The 14,647-nt window shown below is 36.1% G+C and overlaps 1 protein-coding gene across 7 annotated transcripts in view; it reads left to right on the forward strand.

Annotated features, from left to right (window-relative positions):
* LOC125076178 (hepatic leukemia factor) overlaps nucleotides 1-12,603 on the forward strand; it is a 204,480-nt gene extending 191,877 nt beyond the window's left edge. For 3 of the 7 annotated variants that reach the window (XM_047688186.1, XM_047688188.1, XM_047688182.1), the window contains 6 exons: nucleotides 6,708-6,844; nucleotides 7,161-7,368; nucleotides 7,763-7,875; nucleotides 9,879-10,016; nucleotides 10,385-10,509; nucleotides 10,991-12,603. In XM_047688186.1, coding sequence (XP_047544142.1) covers nucleotides 6,708-6,844; nucleotides 7,161-7,368; nucleotides 7,763-7,875; nucleotides 9,879-10,016; nucleotides 10,385-10,471 — 683 coding nt within the window. In that variant the 3' untranslated portion in view covers nucleotides 10,472-10,509; nucleotides 10,991-12,603. The remainder of the gene's footprint in view (nucleotides 1-6,707; nucleotides 6,845-7,160; nucleotides 7,369-7,762; nucleotides 7,876-9,878; nucleotides 10,017-10,384; nucleotides 10,510-10,990) is intronic. The other 4 variants (XM_047688187.1, XM_047688185.1, XM_047688183.1 and 1 more) reach the window with 3 other exon arrangements.
* Nucleotides 12,604-14,647: the final 2,044 nt, after the last annotated feature.

A 14,647-nucleotide genomic window follows, 5' to 3' on the forward strand; every position in this document is an offset into this window, starting at 1 on the left:
AAACTGAAAGACAAAGTTTTTAATATCTAAACGTTTCCACGATCCAAAGCAAAACATCTGTTTTGACACCTGCCGAGCGCTAACAAGTAGCTGCAAAAACTTTCGTCCAACTTTCATTCAATTCACACATTTACGAAAAAGAACGTCAGCGGAAAACGCCTGCTTTCACCATTACGCAACTGTGACCACTTCCCGTTTCCCCCCACCAGCCCCTCCCCTCTCCCGTCTGTACCGGCACTCCTTACCTATATTTTCCGAGTAGGAAGTAAGTTGCGCAAGAGTAGCTTTCCATTGGTACCCGCGTGGCATTCCAATCGTTACTAATACAATCTTACCATATAAAATTATATGCTTCATAGTTATCTATTTCTGTCCATTGAAAGTTATTTATTTGTAGAGATCGTTCAAAAATTGTGTTTCTGACAGTAATAGAAGTTTAAAGAAAAAAATAAGTTCTTACTTTAAGAATAAAAACTAAATATATGACGAAATATTATTAAAAACACATTTATCACTAAAGTAAAGATGAAATAATTTTAGTTATTCATTAATTATATTAACAAAATTAGAAATATTCAAAATCTCTTTCTGAACATAAAAATAAACTTAAAAATCTCGACTTATAAATGTGAAAGTGAGTTTCTTTGTCCTGCTTTCACGCTTCAACGCCTCAACGATGATCGCGATATTTGGCACACGGATACACGATTAAGACACGGGTCGAAATATAGGTTACTTTTGGTCCCTATTTAATAATTTTCCGTTTTTCTGAGGTGTAAACTAGCTGGAAACCATTGCAGTGGTTCGACTTAGCTATACTGACCTGGCTCCCTTTGCCACGCAACATTACATATTATTATAGATATCTTAGGTGAAGTATTATTTTTGACTCTTATCACTTAGCTTTGATTTATTTTGTTATATTATAAATTAAAATAACACTGACGTTTAAGCGACTAATTACAATCTTTAATTTAACTATAGCATTCAAAGTCATGAAGGTTGTTATAAACCTTCATGACTATAATATAAAAAACTATATATATATATATATATATATATATATATATATATATATATATTTGTTGCTAATTTGCCAAAAACCTTCACTTCAGACAAGTTGCTAACATGCCCAAACACAAGTAAATTGAACGAACATGACAAAATGAGCCTACATTCTTGCGTCCAACGACACATCTTAATCTTAAATATTTTTCTTTAGTCAAACATTTGGCCGTTAATATTCAACGGAGCGAAGGGCAACTCTCCGTTACACAACTTTCGCTATGGCCGATAGTGAGAGTGAACCGTTCGCCTCGTAAAACCGACTTGCACATTCGACTTACCACTTTCTCCACTATAATCCGTTGCCAAATACTAAATTATGCGGTATGCGTTTCAGTTCACTAATATTGTATTTGAATTTATTTATACTAACCGCACATTTAATATTGGTACCAATGTTTGTAACGGTTGGTACCGAGTTGGTCTGAAATATCTCAACTCGATTTTAAACCGGTCTCTAAACACGGCTTAATTTATAAGAGGAAATTGATATTATGGGAAAATTCTGACATAATGAAGAAGTATTGAAAGTGTGGGTTTGAGTCTTTTGAAATAGGAAATAAGTTGTGTTGGGAATTTTATGACATCACTATGAATTGTATGTCAATAATAAGTTCGAATCCTACAACATTATCACAAAAACTGGGATATTATCTTTGATGTAACGATGTTTTATTGTGTACTTTTCATTGTATTCCTTTTGTCGTAACGTATGTCATGTCTTTATTGATACTGCACTGTTAAAAAATCATAATTAAAGTTCTTAACATTAATAAAAGACAATATTAGGCCTAAGATTAATTCATACATTAGAAAATACATGCTTGAAAAATCGATTTAATTCAAACAGATTATTATATTTTATGATTATACGGGCTACGATTAATTCGATAAAATATTTTTTACTAAGTTTCCTTACCCTACTCGTAGTATCAATTTTTCGGATCGAATCAAAATATTGTAATTTAACCAGAATCGATTCGAGGAAAGGTAATAAGAGTATAGACATCGGGCCAACATTGCATAGTGTGCTATGTCGTCATCAACGCAAACTTTCTCCAACGAAAGTGAGAGCGGTCTGACGAGCGGCCCGGAAGCGCTCTGCGCCTTCGATGCTGTCTCACTTCCTCCTATGTAATAACTGCATCCTACGTCTCTATCTAGAGGCAAAACGTGACCCATATATTTTCAGAGTTCAGGGAACTTGAACTTGCCTCTGAAGTTCAGGATTTTTCTATTACAACACAAGCGACGTCGAGGTCGTACGAAATAATATGTAATACTGTCTACTTAATCTGATTCAATATTTGTTTGTTATTTCCTAGATTCAATACATATAATATATAATACCATATAAGACGTTTAACATACCTGATCGTAACTTATCAATACATAACAGTCTGGGAATTATCTAAGCTGAAGTGTAGTCTTAAATATAATTTTTAATATTCTGTATAATACATATTTAAATATATATATATATGTTATAAATATTTGTTCTCAATGCGTTGTTAAACTATTCATCCGTTTGTGATGAGGCTTTTGTATGTTGAAGAATAAACAGAAATAATTTTAAGAAGACGCTTATGCCAGTCCATTGTAAATTTGCCATTTAATTTAAACCATAAACAATCCATGTAGGCCCTTATTCTACCCGTGCGAAGACAAGGCGGTTAGGTTGTTGTATATAATAAAAACTTGACAAAGTAAATATGCGACTTTAACGTATATATACATGCTCATGAAGTATTTTTTTGTACTAAATGTAAGTATATATGTAAATCAAATTATAACAATATTGTATTTGCGTTTAATAGGATATTTTAATAGTCACTAGCTAATTCCCGCGACTTCGTACGCATCTATTATATTTTGTCACGTGTATTCCATATTTGCTACCATTATTTATAGGGCATTAACAAGGCCCCAGACTGTCTGTTTGTCAGGTTTTACGACGATCAGCTTAATAGCTTAGTCGTTATGAGAAAACAAATAGAGAGATTTATATTATTATTATAATTGATACATCTTAAAAACTATATAATAACATCGTTTTCTTCGCCTAATTTACAATAAATATAGTTCGCTAGAACACTTGGTAGTTTTAAACATAATATTATCTGTATCACAAGTGGTCGCAGCCGTTACTGACGCGTGCTGCGCGCGCGCCGGAACGGCTAGAAAAGCGTGGCGTGCGCACGTAACTTCAACTAGGTTACTTCCCTCTTCCTCTACTTCCTTACCCCACTGCGTAAGGTTTTTTTTATTAGGAAGCGTGCTAAATTGCTCCCACAGTAATTACTGTTACGATTACATATTTCTTTAACATTTTACTCGCTGATATTATGACGTGATTCTGAATAACATTTTACGCCACTTTACGTTCTAAACAAGACAGGTAATTTAATGGAAATCAAGCTTATAATTTCAAGAAATACGTATAAGTTTATCAGTGTTTCTATATATTGGTATTTTTAATTCTTTGATATAGCAGGTAAATGAGCAACATAGACGTCTTAAGATAGCCTTAATGATATACACTTACTAGTTACACCGTCAAGGAGGATCAACTATGGCAACTAAACGTTCCTCGCAAACGAATTCTAGAAAGATTCACGCACCCATCAAATCGCGCGTGTTAAGCGCAAGACAAATAACGCTCTATCGGTACCGAGACTTCCACACGACATGCCAAATATACAGTATACGAAAATATAGTTTAATAAAATAAAAATTAAAAATATTTATCTCAATTTCGTCTTAATTTCTATTACAATTAAATTTAATCATTATAAAATATTATATAAATTTAATTAAGTAAATAAATACGTAAAATATAAAATATAAATAAAAATAATGTTTTTTCTCTTCACAGATATAATTTTTAATTAATGATATTATATAATATCCGAACAATAGTCTCTTTTTTATTTTCTTAATCAGCTTGTGATTCTAGAGCTTTCGATTGTTCCTTTTATATATGACATCAATGTAATCTACGTTTGAAAGTTATAAAAAAAAAAGTTTATTTATATTCGCGTTTGAATTTAATAAAAAAGGGTGACTTTATTATTATTTTATTTATATATATATATAATTCTTAAATAATAGTAGCCTAAGTTACTCCTTATTACATCAGCTATCTGCCAGTGAAAGTCCCGTCAAAATCGGTCCAGCCGTTCCAGAGATTAGCCGGAACAAAAAGACAAAAAATTTTATTTAGGTATATTTACCTATGCATTTAGTAAAACGCGGCTATTTTAATATTACAAACAGACACTGCAATCTTATTATATTTATAGATAAAATAAATAAATAATTATACAACACCTTATTCCCTTGTAACGTGTCTGCTCCGCAATAATATAAATATTAATGCATACGAAACGACTAGATGTTATGAGAATTGCTGGTTGTCGTTGTTGCTGGTATGAGGTGATCTCGCAAATATTGTAAGTTGCATTCAGAAATTATGTTTTATAAATCAGAAATACTTTGACAATGCTCACAGTAGTTGCTCACTATAAGTGTACAATTCGATACTCAAAACGTCAAGCTATTATACTTATCTACGAAATTATCCTTTAATAATTTATTTACATTATATACATTCATAAGTGTATAACGAATCAAAGATAAAAACGCTATTGTTATACGCACATATCTTTTGGAATATTTTAATTTACAATTTCCATTAACTATCATAAATACGGTAGATAAATAATATTAATAATAAATTTTATTTTATCCAAATAAAAGCTGTACATTCGATGTGATATAACGATTATCAATGCATTGAAAAGCCTACTTGAAATAGTATATTTTGATTTTCGTCTCCAATAAACTATAATATTAGTTATGGATTTCACCTCGGTCCTTGCACGACGATTTTTTAAACATATTCCTGTTGATTACATTTCATAATTACAATATGTTGTAATAGTAAATATGTTTCCAAAGTGTTGATATGGCTTAGTGTATTGAACACGTGGACTTTAATCATGCGATCATCGTTAAAGGAAAATATACGTAGTGGAGGAAACCCATTGTTTCAGAAGATCCTGAGACGTCGTTACTAATTGCAACGATTAAATACGTATGTTGATAGCACAGAGACGGATACATTATCTTAACAAAAGCCTGCCTTTGCACATCGGTCGGTTAATAGCGAGGAATACCTTAACAATCGCCATAGGTCTTATAATATATCGTATTTTAAACGAAGTCGTATCATTATTAATGTATGTTTAAATTGTATAATTTAAGCAAACATTAAGTGGTACGTTATAGAGAACAAGTGCATCTTGACCTATGAATTGTTTCAATAAAACTTCCTTCGTTAAACAACAATCTGAAATCAATAGAAGAAAAACTATTATTATAACATCGTAACATAGGTGACTACGTAAATAATACTCGTTTATGACTGCTTGTAAGACCGCTGAGCCTACTTGTATCAAGTACATATTGATATTAATATAATATACTTTACAAAACATTATGTTTTATAGTAAGTATCAAATGTATTAAAATACAGTTCATTTAAAAACTCAGTGTGTAATAATTTTATGTATTCCTTCTAAAATTACATCGTCATTTATTTCTTATGAGACGCGATATCGGGGTTGTCTACTGTTTAATACTTAGTTATATTTTATTGTATGTTCAAATAATTTCGGCTCGACGTCTATGAGGTACGTTCCACGTTGGTTTTCGGGATCGTCACAGAGTCTTCTGCCTTCTCACGCGGCTGTCGCGTGTATTGCCTCGTGACACTGCCGGCACCCACGTCGCACGTGGTAGATCATTCGTGCTTGCGTTTATTAATGTAAAACCTTAAAGACAACTCGAACCGCCTAAATGTTAACTATAACGTACGACATATGACTTTACCTATGTTTTATTCATTACCGTATACTTCAGTTTCATCCGCGTTCTATTTGTGTTGTATGTACGTAGTACAGGTTTGATACAGGTTGATATAATGGTTACGGTATCGCTCCTTTGCATCTGCCAAGAGACATACAATTATTACCTTAACAATAACTCTTCAACTTTATAATATATTAAAATGCAAAATAAAAATGCCCTATTCTGTTTATCCGATTAACAATATAATTTGTTTATAATTGAAAAAAAAAGCAGTTGTATTTCGTAAAAGTAAATTTTAGTATATTTTCGTTCTCTACTTTTGTTTCTAATATCTTTGTTTCTCTGTTGTCATGTTTGCATCCAATGAAATTATTGCAATTGTTAACTATGTTGTTACTTTATAATAAATAAATATTTTTTATAATAGTCTTTGCTTCAATAAGCTGTAAATATATTATAAGTGTATCTGCTTGTGCGATATATGATTACAATATTTATGAGCCGATACGTGCCTCGAACGCTCAGCGAATGACTATTATATATTACTATTAATTTAGATTAAGTCGCCTATAAACCTGGCGTTGCAACCGCTAGCCGTGTGTCCCTGTGAGCTTAGACAACCGCGCAGCCCCGCTCCTAACCCGCTCTGTTGTGCACCGTGTAGCATTTTTGTCTGTCACAACATTGTGGTATTGAGGTGAAGGGGCCTAGAGGCTGTCGTTGTTGGGCGCGAGCTCGCAGTGACCGGGCTACCGCCCTCCTTGTTACAGGCAAATCGGTGAACGCCAAGGACGCGCTCGAAGATAAGAAGGATGACAGCGAGCTGTGGGAGGCGCAGGCCGCCTTCCTCGGACCCAATCTCTGGGACAAAACGCTGCCCTACGACCCAGATCTCAAGGTACAAGAAGTCAGTAATCGCAACTTTATTACCTACTGCGTGTTGCGTGTCGTGTGTCCGTCTTTCACAGGCTTTCTAACCCGCCCGCACTAGGTAATAGAGTCGCTTCCTGCTTATCCCACCGGCGAATCCCCATCCATACATTTATGTCTTTAATAGTTTAAGATTTCATTTTTCTATGTTTATTTTAATTAATATAAGCTTGCGAACTGTCTGCGAACGCGAATTTGCTGCTGCGAAACGACATGAAATAATGTCCGCCGCTAGCGTCTCCGCTGCCAGCGCGGTGAAGAGCGCGGCGTGTGACGTGACCTTTGCATTCCAGTACGTGGACTTAGACGAGTTCCTGTCGGAGAATGGCATGCCGGGAGAGGGTCTCGGTGGCGGCCACCTTGGCGGCTCGGCGTTCGGCGCCGGCACGGGCCTGGCGCTCGGCCTGCAGGCGCCTGTCACCAAGCGCGAGAGGTCGCCGTCGCCATCGGACTGCATGAGCCCTGACACGATCAACCCGCCGCTGTCGCCCGCCGACTCCAGTATGTACCCGACCTTACTTAGACCACTGTAAATGTCAACATTGTTAAAGTAGCTACGAAGCTAAATTACATTTAAATTACACGTTCAATAGACGTTAATGTTTATATGTCGCCCCTGCATTTCACTTAAAACGTTCATTCTCGTCTGCCGTCTGAGATAGTCAACTGCACAAAATGTGGCAATTTAATTACATCAATACTTTAGCCATACCGACCTACAATTACTACGGTAAGTATTTGAATCAATCAAAGACGGACGACAATACTTTTGAACAGGTTCGATCGTGTCGGATGACTCCTTCGCGTTCCTCATACTCGCCTCATGCAGTATAATTGATACAACGATGACTGACAAGGTCACGGCCAATATTAATCATCTCGCGTACACTTCCAGCGTTCTCGATGGCGTCGTCAGGGCGCGACTTTGATCCCCGGACGCGTGCATTCTCTGACGAAGAACTGAAGCCGCAGCCCATGATCAAGAAATCCCGGAAACAGGTAAATGAAGTTAGTGCGCTGATCATTCCTAGCGGCATGCTGCAACTGCCTGCGGGGTGCGGCGACACTCACACACACTCCACACTTACCTATGACAAAGACTGAGACTATTTCGGGAACCTTATTTCTTTTGAGAACAAAATTATATTTTCCTTTCATTTCATTAAATTAAAGCAAAAATAATATAAAACTATCTTTAATTTAACATAAGATATAAACAATTATTTGAAGAGTTTCAATTGACCAACTTATTATTATTATTTTATATAAATAAATATTCTATAATATAATGTTTCCATTCAAACCTTTTATAGAAAATTGATATATTTTTTTCGTCAAGACATGACGTGACTGATAAATAATTAAACACAACCTTTTATATACACACAGCATGACAAATGCTTGTCTAACGCTTTCTCAAATCTTACTAACAGATATACAAGATTAATTATTGAATATTCGTTCCACACAAAACGTGCTTCGAAATAAAAAAAAAATAAAAATAATGCTATTCAGCATTTTATGTTTATTTAAATTAAATATATTATTAATAATCGTTCATTGAAAATTCAAACATTAATTTCTTCATAAACGAATTACGTTTTGTGTGATGCGATATTTAATATTTTTAAGGGGTATAGAAGATATATTATTTTGTATATAGTATGGTACAGGGTTGTTTATGCAGCTGAATTAGTAATTTTATCTCCAAATGTATAAGAGACTCCGTTTTCTACGTAATCTCAAACTAGTTCGTTATTTTCAAGATGCACTTTTTCTTATAGAATTATTTAGAAGAATTTCCTCATCATAAAGTAGAAAACGCTTCGTACAACACTACATGTGACTACATGTGAATAACATAACGCAATGAATATTAATTTGTTTGCTATTTATATAACTTTAAATTAAAAAATGTTATCGGAGTCCGTCGTCAAAGAATTACATTCAGATATTAACATATTCATATCAACCACGTCAGTTAATACATGAAAAGAGTAGTTTCCATTTCAATTTATATATTGATTAGCCTGTGGAAGCTTTCTTTATTTCCGTGTACCGCCCACCCATCAGTTATTATAATGTCAAAATGCACCAGTATAAATAACCGAGCCAGCGTAATTACAGGCACATGGGGTACTTCTTAGTACTGCAGCTTATTGACTAGTTAGCTTATAGAATAGTTAATAGAGTTTCACTGTTAATGTCTTCGGGGGGAAGCGGTACTATTTACCAATAAGCGATCCTTATTGATATTGTAGCCCGACTTTTAAATTGTAAATTATAAAAACATTACGTTGTGTTATCACATACAGACACCACACACAATCGCTACTAATTGGGTTTTGCACACACACAAAAATCACATTTACATTTGACAGTAGATATGATATATTTACTAACATGTAGTGTTCCTTACGACTTGAAGCTAACCGTAGCGCTGCGTAGCGGAATGGGATGATAAATATTTACGTTCAACAAACAAACGAAACAAGATTAAATCGCGTAAACAAATTTCATCGTATTTATTAAGCTAATCTCGAAGATTACTGAATTAATTTTGATGCGATTTTATCTCAAGAGTATATCGAATATAAGAACAGAACCCTTAACCGCGTGAAAATTATTTCATACAATAGTTAGAAAGAGAAAGGTTATATTAATTTGAATCGTAATTCGATATATCGGGGTTGTTTTAATGAACGTCTGAATTCCATTCGTATAACTTACGTTTTCAGATTCACCAAAAAAAAAATCGTAAATGAAAAAATAATTGAAAGATTCCTTTTAAACAATTAACAAGATTGAGCGATAATAATAAATTCCGAAAGTCCTATGGTTAGCCACAGACGGTGTATAATAAAAAGTACGTAAAGTGTAGGTTGCGAATAGGTAGCAAGGTATCGTCGAAGTAGCGATTAACGATACGTAAATCGTATTATTACTGATGGGTGAAGGGTGGTATTAGTGTGTGGCGCGGCGTGCTAACCCCATATCGACGTCGTCGGCAGTTCGTGCCCGATGACCTGAAAGACGACAAGTACTGGGCGCGCCGGCGGAAGAACAACATGGCTGCCAAGCGATCTCGTGACGCGCGTCGGATGAAAGAAAACCAAATCGCGCTCAGAGCCGGCTACCTTGAAAAGGAGGTGGGTTTGCAGGAATCTCTCCGACTGAGAGGATTTGTATTTCGTTTGAGGTATCATGTAGCTTTTATTCTAGTAATGGAATGTATATACATATGTTACATATATAGCGCAATTATTCATTATCTGCTTTATATTTTATACACCTACGGAAACCGAAGCCCGTGTGATGCTGTTTAGGAAAATCGAAATTATTAATATATATCACTATTTATTAATATATATCATAAGATCTGCGGTAGTAGTTTTTACTAACCATATTTATCTATAAATTATACGAAAAAGCATAGACATTGAATTTTGTATACTTCGAGAAACTTCGATATCACCGAAAAACGTATAATAATCTCGTGTTTGTGTGGTATTTTCAGAACATGGGCTTGCGACAAGAGGTGGAATTGCTGAAGAAAGAGAACCACATCTTGCGCGAGAAGTTGTCCAAGTACGCGGACGTATAAGCGGGCTCACCGCTCAGCACAAACAAGCCACACGATATGTGAGTACTGATACGAGGAACACAAGTCTCTCGCTGTCGTAACTATTAGACTATACAATACAATGAGGATGGTGATCTCTCTAAGAGTGTCATGTCAACTTTCACTCCTATGAACTTTTGCATCTGATCTTTCTACTGATGGAATTGCTATCTCATTAGACTGAGTTAAGAATAAAGGGAACTGTGTTTGGGAACACGCTTGACCTGTATAATTTATCTCCTGCTGAGTGTAATATTCTGTTCGAAAAAGACGCTGTAGCTTTAATAGATAAGGCAAACATCTAAAGAACAGTCTTATAATAATAATAGTGTTAGTATTATTGACACAGAATTTAGATCTGAACACAAATAAAGTTCAGAAAGATTGATCTTCTGTGTAAAATTCACATAAAATATTGGTGAAAGTTCTAAGAGTTCTAACTAACTACGATCAAATTTATTGAATAAGTATAAAATTAAGCGGATCGTCTCTTTGTTCCAGGTCGCGGGTATTATCGCGCGTTGCGCCGTCTCGGGGCACACCGCTCCACTTTCTATTTGTAACGCTTTTCAAATATTCGGTTATATTGTACTTTACTGACTAATCTATTGTTAAATATTGTAACTCGCTCTGTCTGTATGGTCCGCTCCCCCCTCGTCCTACTTCCTTACAAACCCTTCCCTTCACTCTAACGTAAACGACTCGATTCGCTAATGCGTTCCCCGAGTACTTATAGTAAATGTTATAATCACAACCGTAGTTTAGTTAAGCTGCAAGCTGTAAGCGGACGCTGCGCGCGAGCCTCAGTGGGGTGGTATGGCGAATCGACTAGTTTAAACCCAGCTCTAAGTTATTTGTTCGTTTGTATATCATAGAATTAATCAATACACAGTTACCGTAAGTTAATCTACTTAGTTTAATAGGTGAATCTTTACCAAAGTTCCGCTCGAACTCTGATCTATCGTCGTATCTAATTCCTCCCTTCGGACTCGGTTCGACACTCTACAGGGTTAGTCAACGACGTACGGACCAAATTTTATGAAGAATTGTTATTTTTAAAGAATGTTTGTCGTGTCCCCGTCCCGAGCGTGCGTGGCGCCGCGCCCGCCGCCCGCGGGGTTCGGTCCGGTCAGGTCCGTTCCGGTCCGCTCCGGCCCGGTCCGGCGGGCGCGGGTCGTCGTCTATGTTAATGTTGTTGAATATTTATATGTTATCGGCACAGGTCGCGCACGGCACGGGAGCGCCCGTGCCGTGCGCTAGTTTGCTCAAGTGGCTCGCGTACGCATGCGCAAGTGTAGTGGCTGCGTCTGTATATAGGTAGTTTTAATAGGACCCCGAGTCGCCCGGGCAGCCCCGGGTCGCGCCCCGGACACCCGGTCGCTCACGATCTCTATCATTATCGTCGCCGACACCAGCTCCGACCCCGTCCGTCCCTCTCTCCGGAATGAGTGCAGCGCGTCCGCCGGTGTCCGAGGCGCAAGTCTCTCGCTCTAGCTCGCTTCGTAGACCGCTCCGTATGAGATTAGCCCGCGGGCCGGCCCGGCCCGTCCGGGCCCGCCGTCTCGCGCGTGCCCTCTGTCGTTTCCGTAGTGAGCGAACACTAGTTTCGTTTCAAATTTACTTAGTGGATAGTTTAAGTAGTACGTAGATTCCGTAGCGTAGTCGTTATTAGTCTATTTTTGTTATGGCTGTAGTTGTTAACGTTTTTAAAAGTTTATATTATTTTTTTTAGTTATAAAAAACCCGCGTTATCGCGTCTATTTGGGTAGGACCCGCGTATAGAGATTGATCGGCGCCCCGTGCCCACAGCACTGCGACACGCGCGCTCGCCCGCCGCCGGCCGCCGCCCGCCGCTGTCGGGCGCCCGTGTCGCCAGGCCCCGCGCGGCCGCGTCCCTACGCACTGACTGCATCACCTGGACGTTTCCTCCGCACTCTATTTGACTCGTGCTAATCTTATAATATATTTTTGTAGGTTTTTGTCGTTGATAAATGAGTCAATTGAATGTTTATTGAATTGAAATAAAATTAATGTTTATGAACTAAGACTAAGAAGTTGTTGCATTTGAAAGTATTTTATGAATACAAAGCGAGAACAATAAAATGTTTTTTCTATAAAGGTTTACATGTGAGGGATTCTATAAAGGTGTGACGGTTGAACTTTTAAAATGCACTGTTTCATATCAAATGATATTATATGTAATGAACTTAATGTTATTCGGCCGCGCAGTGCGGCATTTGATATTCCATCTTGTTTGTTAAAAAGTATACATTAAAAATTAAATTATGCTATATTATGTATATGGTACTTATACAGTTTACATAATAAATTATAATTGTTTCCGCAGACATTGTAATAAATGGGTATATAAATAAATGTAATACATAATGTAATGGTAAGGTGTCGTGATAAGAAGGAGTTGTGTGTAAGCGTCGCGGTCCGCGCCGCACCGCGCCGCACCGCACCGCATCGCACCGCACCGCGGGCGCTCGCCTCCTTATTTATTTATTTCCCTCTCTCGTGAGAATTAATCGCCTTTTGTGAACATCTATCTGTATTGCAACAATGTAAAACCATATTGATGTACGAGTAGTATTTCGTTTGATTATAATTTATATGGTTCTATGGATTGAAATAAACGTTAATTGTTGTATTTTATGTTTATTTATTTGATGGCGGGCCGGACGGCCGGAGCGCGGTCGCGAGCGCCGCCTTAGTTACAGAACCGCTGATATATTTCCTCGATCGCTGTTTTATGTAATAAATCGTGGTAAACAGTACCTTGCACAAACATGACTTTTCATTATTCCCTGATATCACCGTACACCAACGTGATAAGTTACTACACAGAAACACACCAAAACCTAACCTAGTATACCCTACCTGCCTATATAGGTTTTACCACCTATGTATGAATTAACTTTACATATGAATCTGGGATTAATGACGTGACACAGCACAACGTAATTAAGGATAACATTATTTGATCACTAACTAAATTCGAACCGGCATACACGGAACCTTTGGATATAATTTTTTTCTAGTTATGTTTGTAAATAGTAAATATATAACACTTTTTAGTGAACTTTAACAAATTATTTTGATATTTATTATTAAATGATTTATTTATGTGTTCTGCGAATTTTATTTTACAACTAATGCTTTGTACGTATATATACACACGATCAGGGATTCATATTACGAATGTGAGTGGCTTAAAGTAAACGTCGAAAGTGCTTTTGCTACTGGAATAATTAAGATCATATTAACAGTTTTATTAACAAGCTTGTTCATTATATAACAAAGTTAATAATTTACATTTAAACCCTATATTAGTATATATGTAAAGCAAAAGCATAAAAAGCTACTGTCATGTTAAGATCGTGGAATCCGATTATCTGGGCGAAATATATATCATGTCCTGTCAACAGACCTGGAAGGAGAGACTGGGTGTCATACAATGGTTTTGATCTATTGGTCGAAGGTAAGTATTCCAACTACAAACGAAACAAATAGATAATCAGGGAGACGTTTTTATTATAATGTTAACAGCTGAAAAATGTTTCTACATAAAACTTAGACCAGAAGGAAGATGTAGCGTGTTTCGGTGAAGGTTTTATTCCAGAGTGTTTACCCTTGCACAAAGCCCTACTACCGAGTAAAGTACATTGTATATAATTTATTTATTTAGTGTAGGTACTCTCTAAACGCGAGATCAAAATAAAATTATTAATTATTAAATTTTTTAATAAAATATTTCCTTGCAGTAGAAAAAAATTGTTAGACCTGATTATTTTCAAGAGAATGCTAGAAAAACTATAAGAGGTAAACTAAAAAAATTGTATAGGGCACTTGAAGATCTAAAAAATGTTAACTGAAAAGTACGAGATCATATTTACCTTATACAAATAAAATTCAAAGAAATTAAAAAGTGACACTAAAATGTATGAATCGATTTTAAGGCTTACCTAACTTTAAATTTAATATTTGCCTCGTTTGTGCGCTAGCATTCTCCAATGTTGATTTTAATATTGATTCACTTGACACGGGTCTAATGTATAATACGTTCCCAGGGAACCCGTAATGATCTATAATTCATTTCATTCATTAATTCGTTGATAATGATGATTAAGAAAACCGAAATAGAAATGCATATCT

Source organism: Vanessa atalanta, chromosome Z (assembly GCF_905147765.1).
Source record: "Vanessa atalanta chromosome Z, ilVanAtal1.2, whole genome shotgun sequence".
NCBI lineage: Eukaryota > Metazoa > Arthropoda > Insecta > Lepidoptera > Nymphalidae > Vanessa > Vanessa atalanta.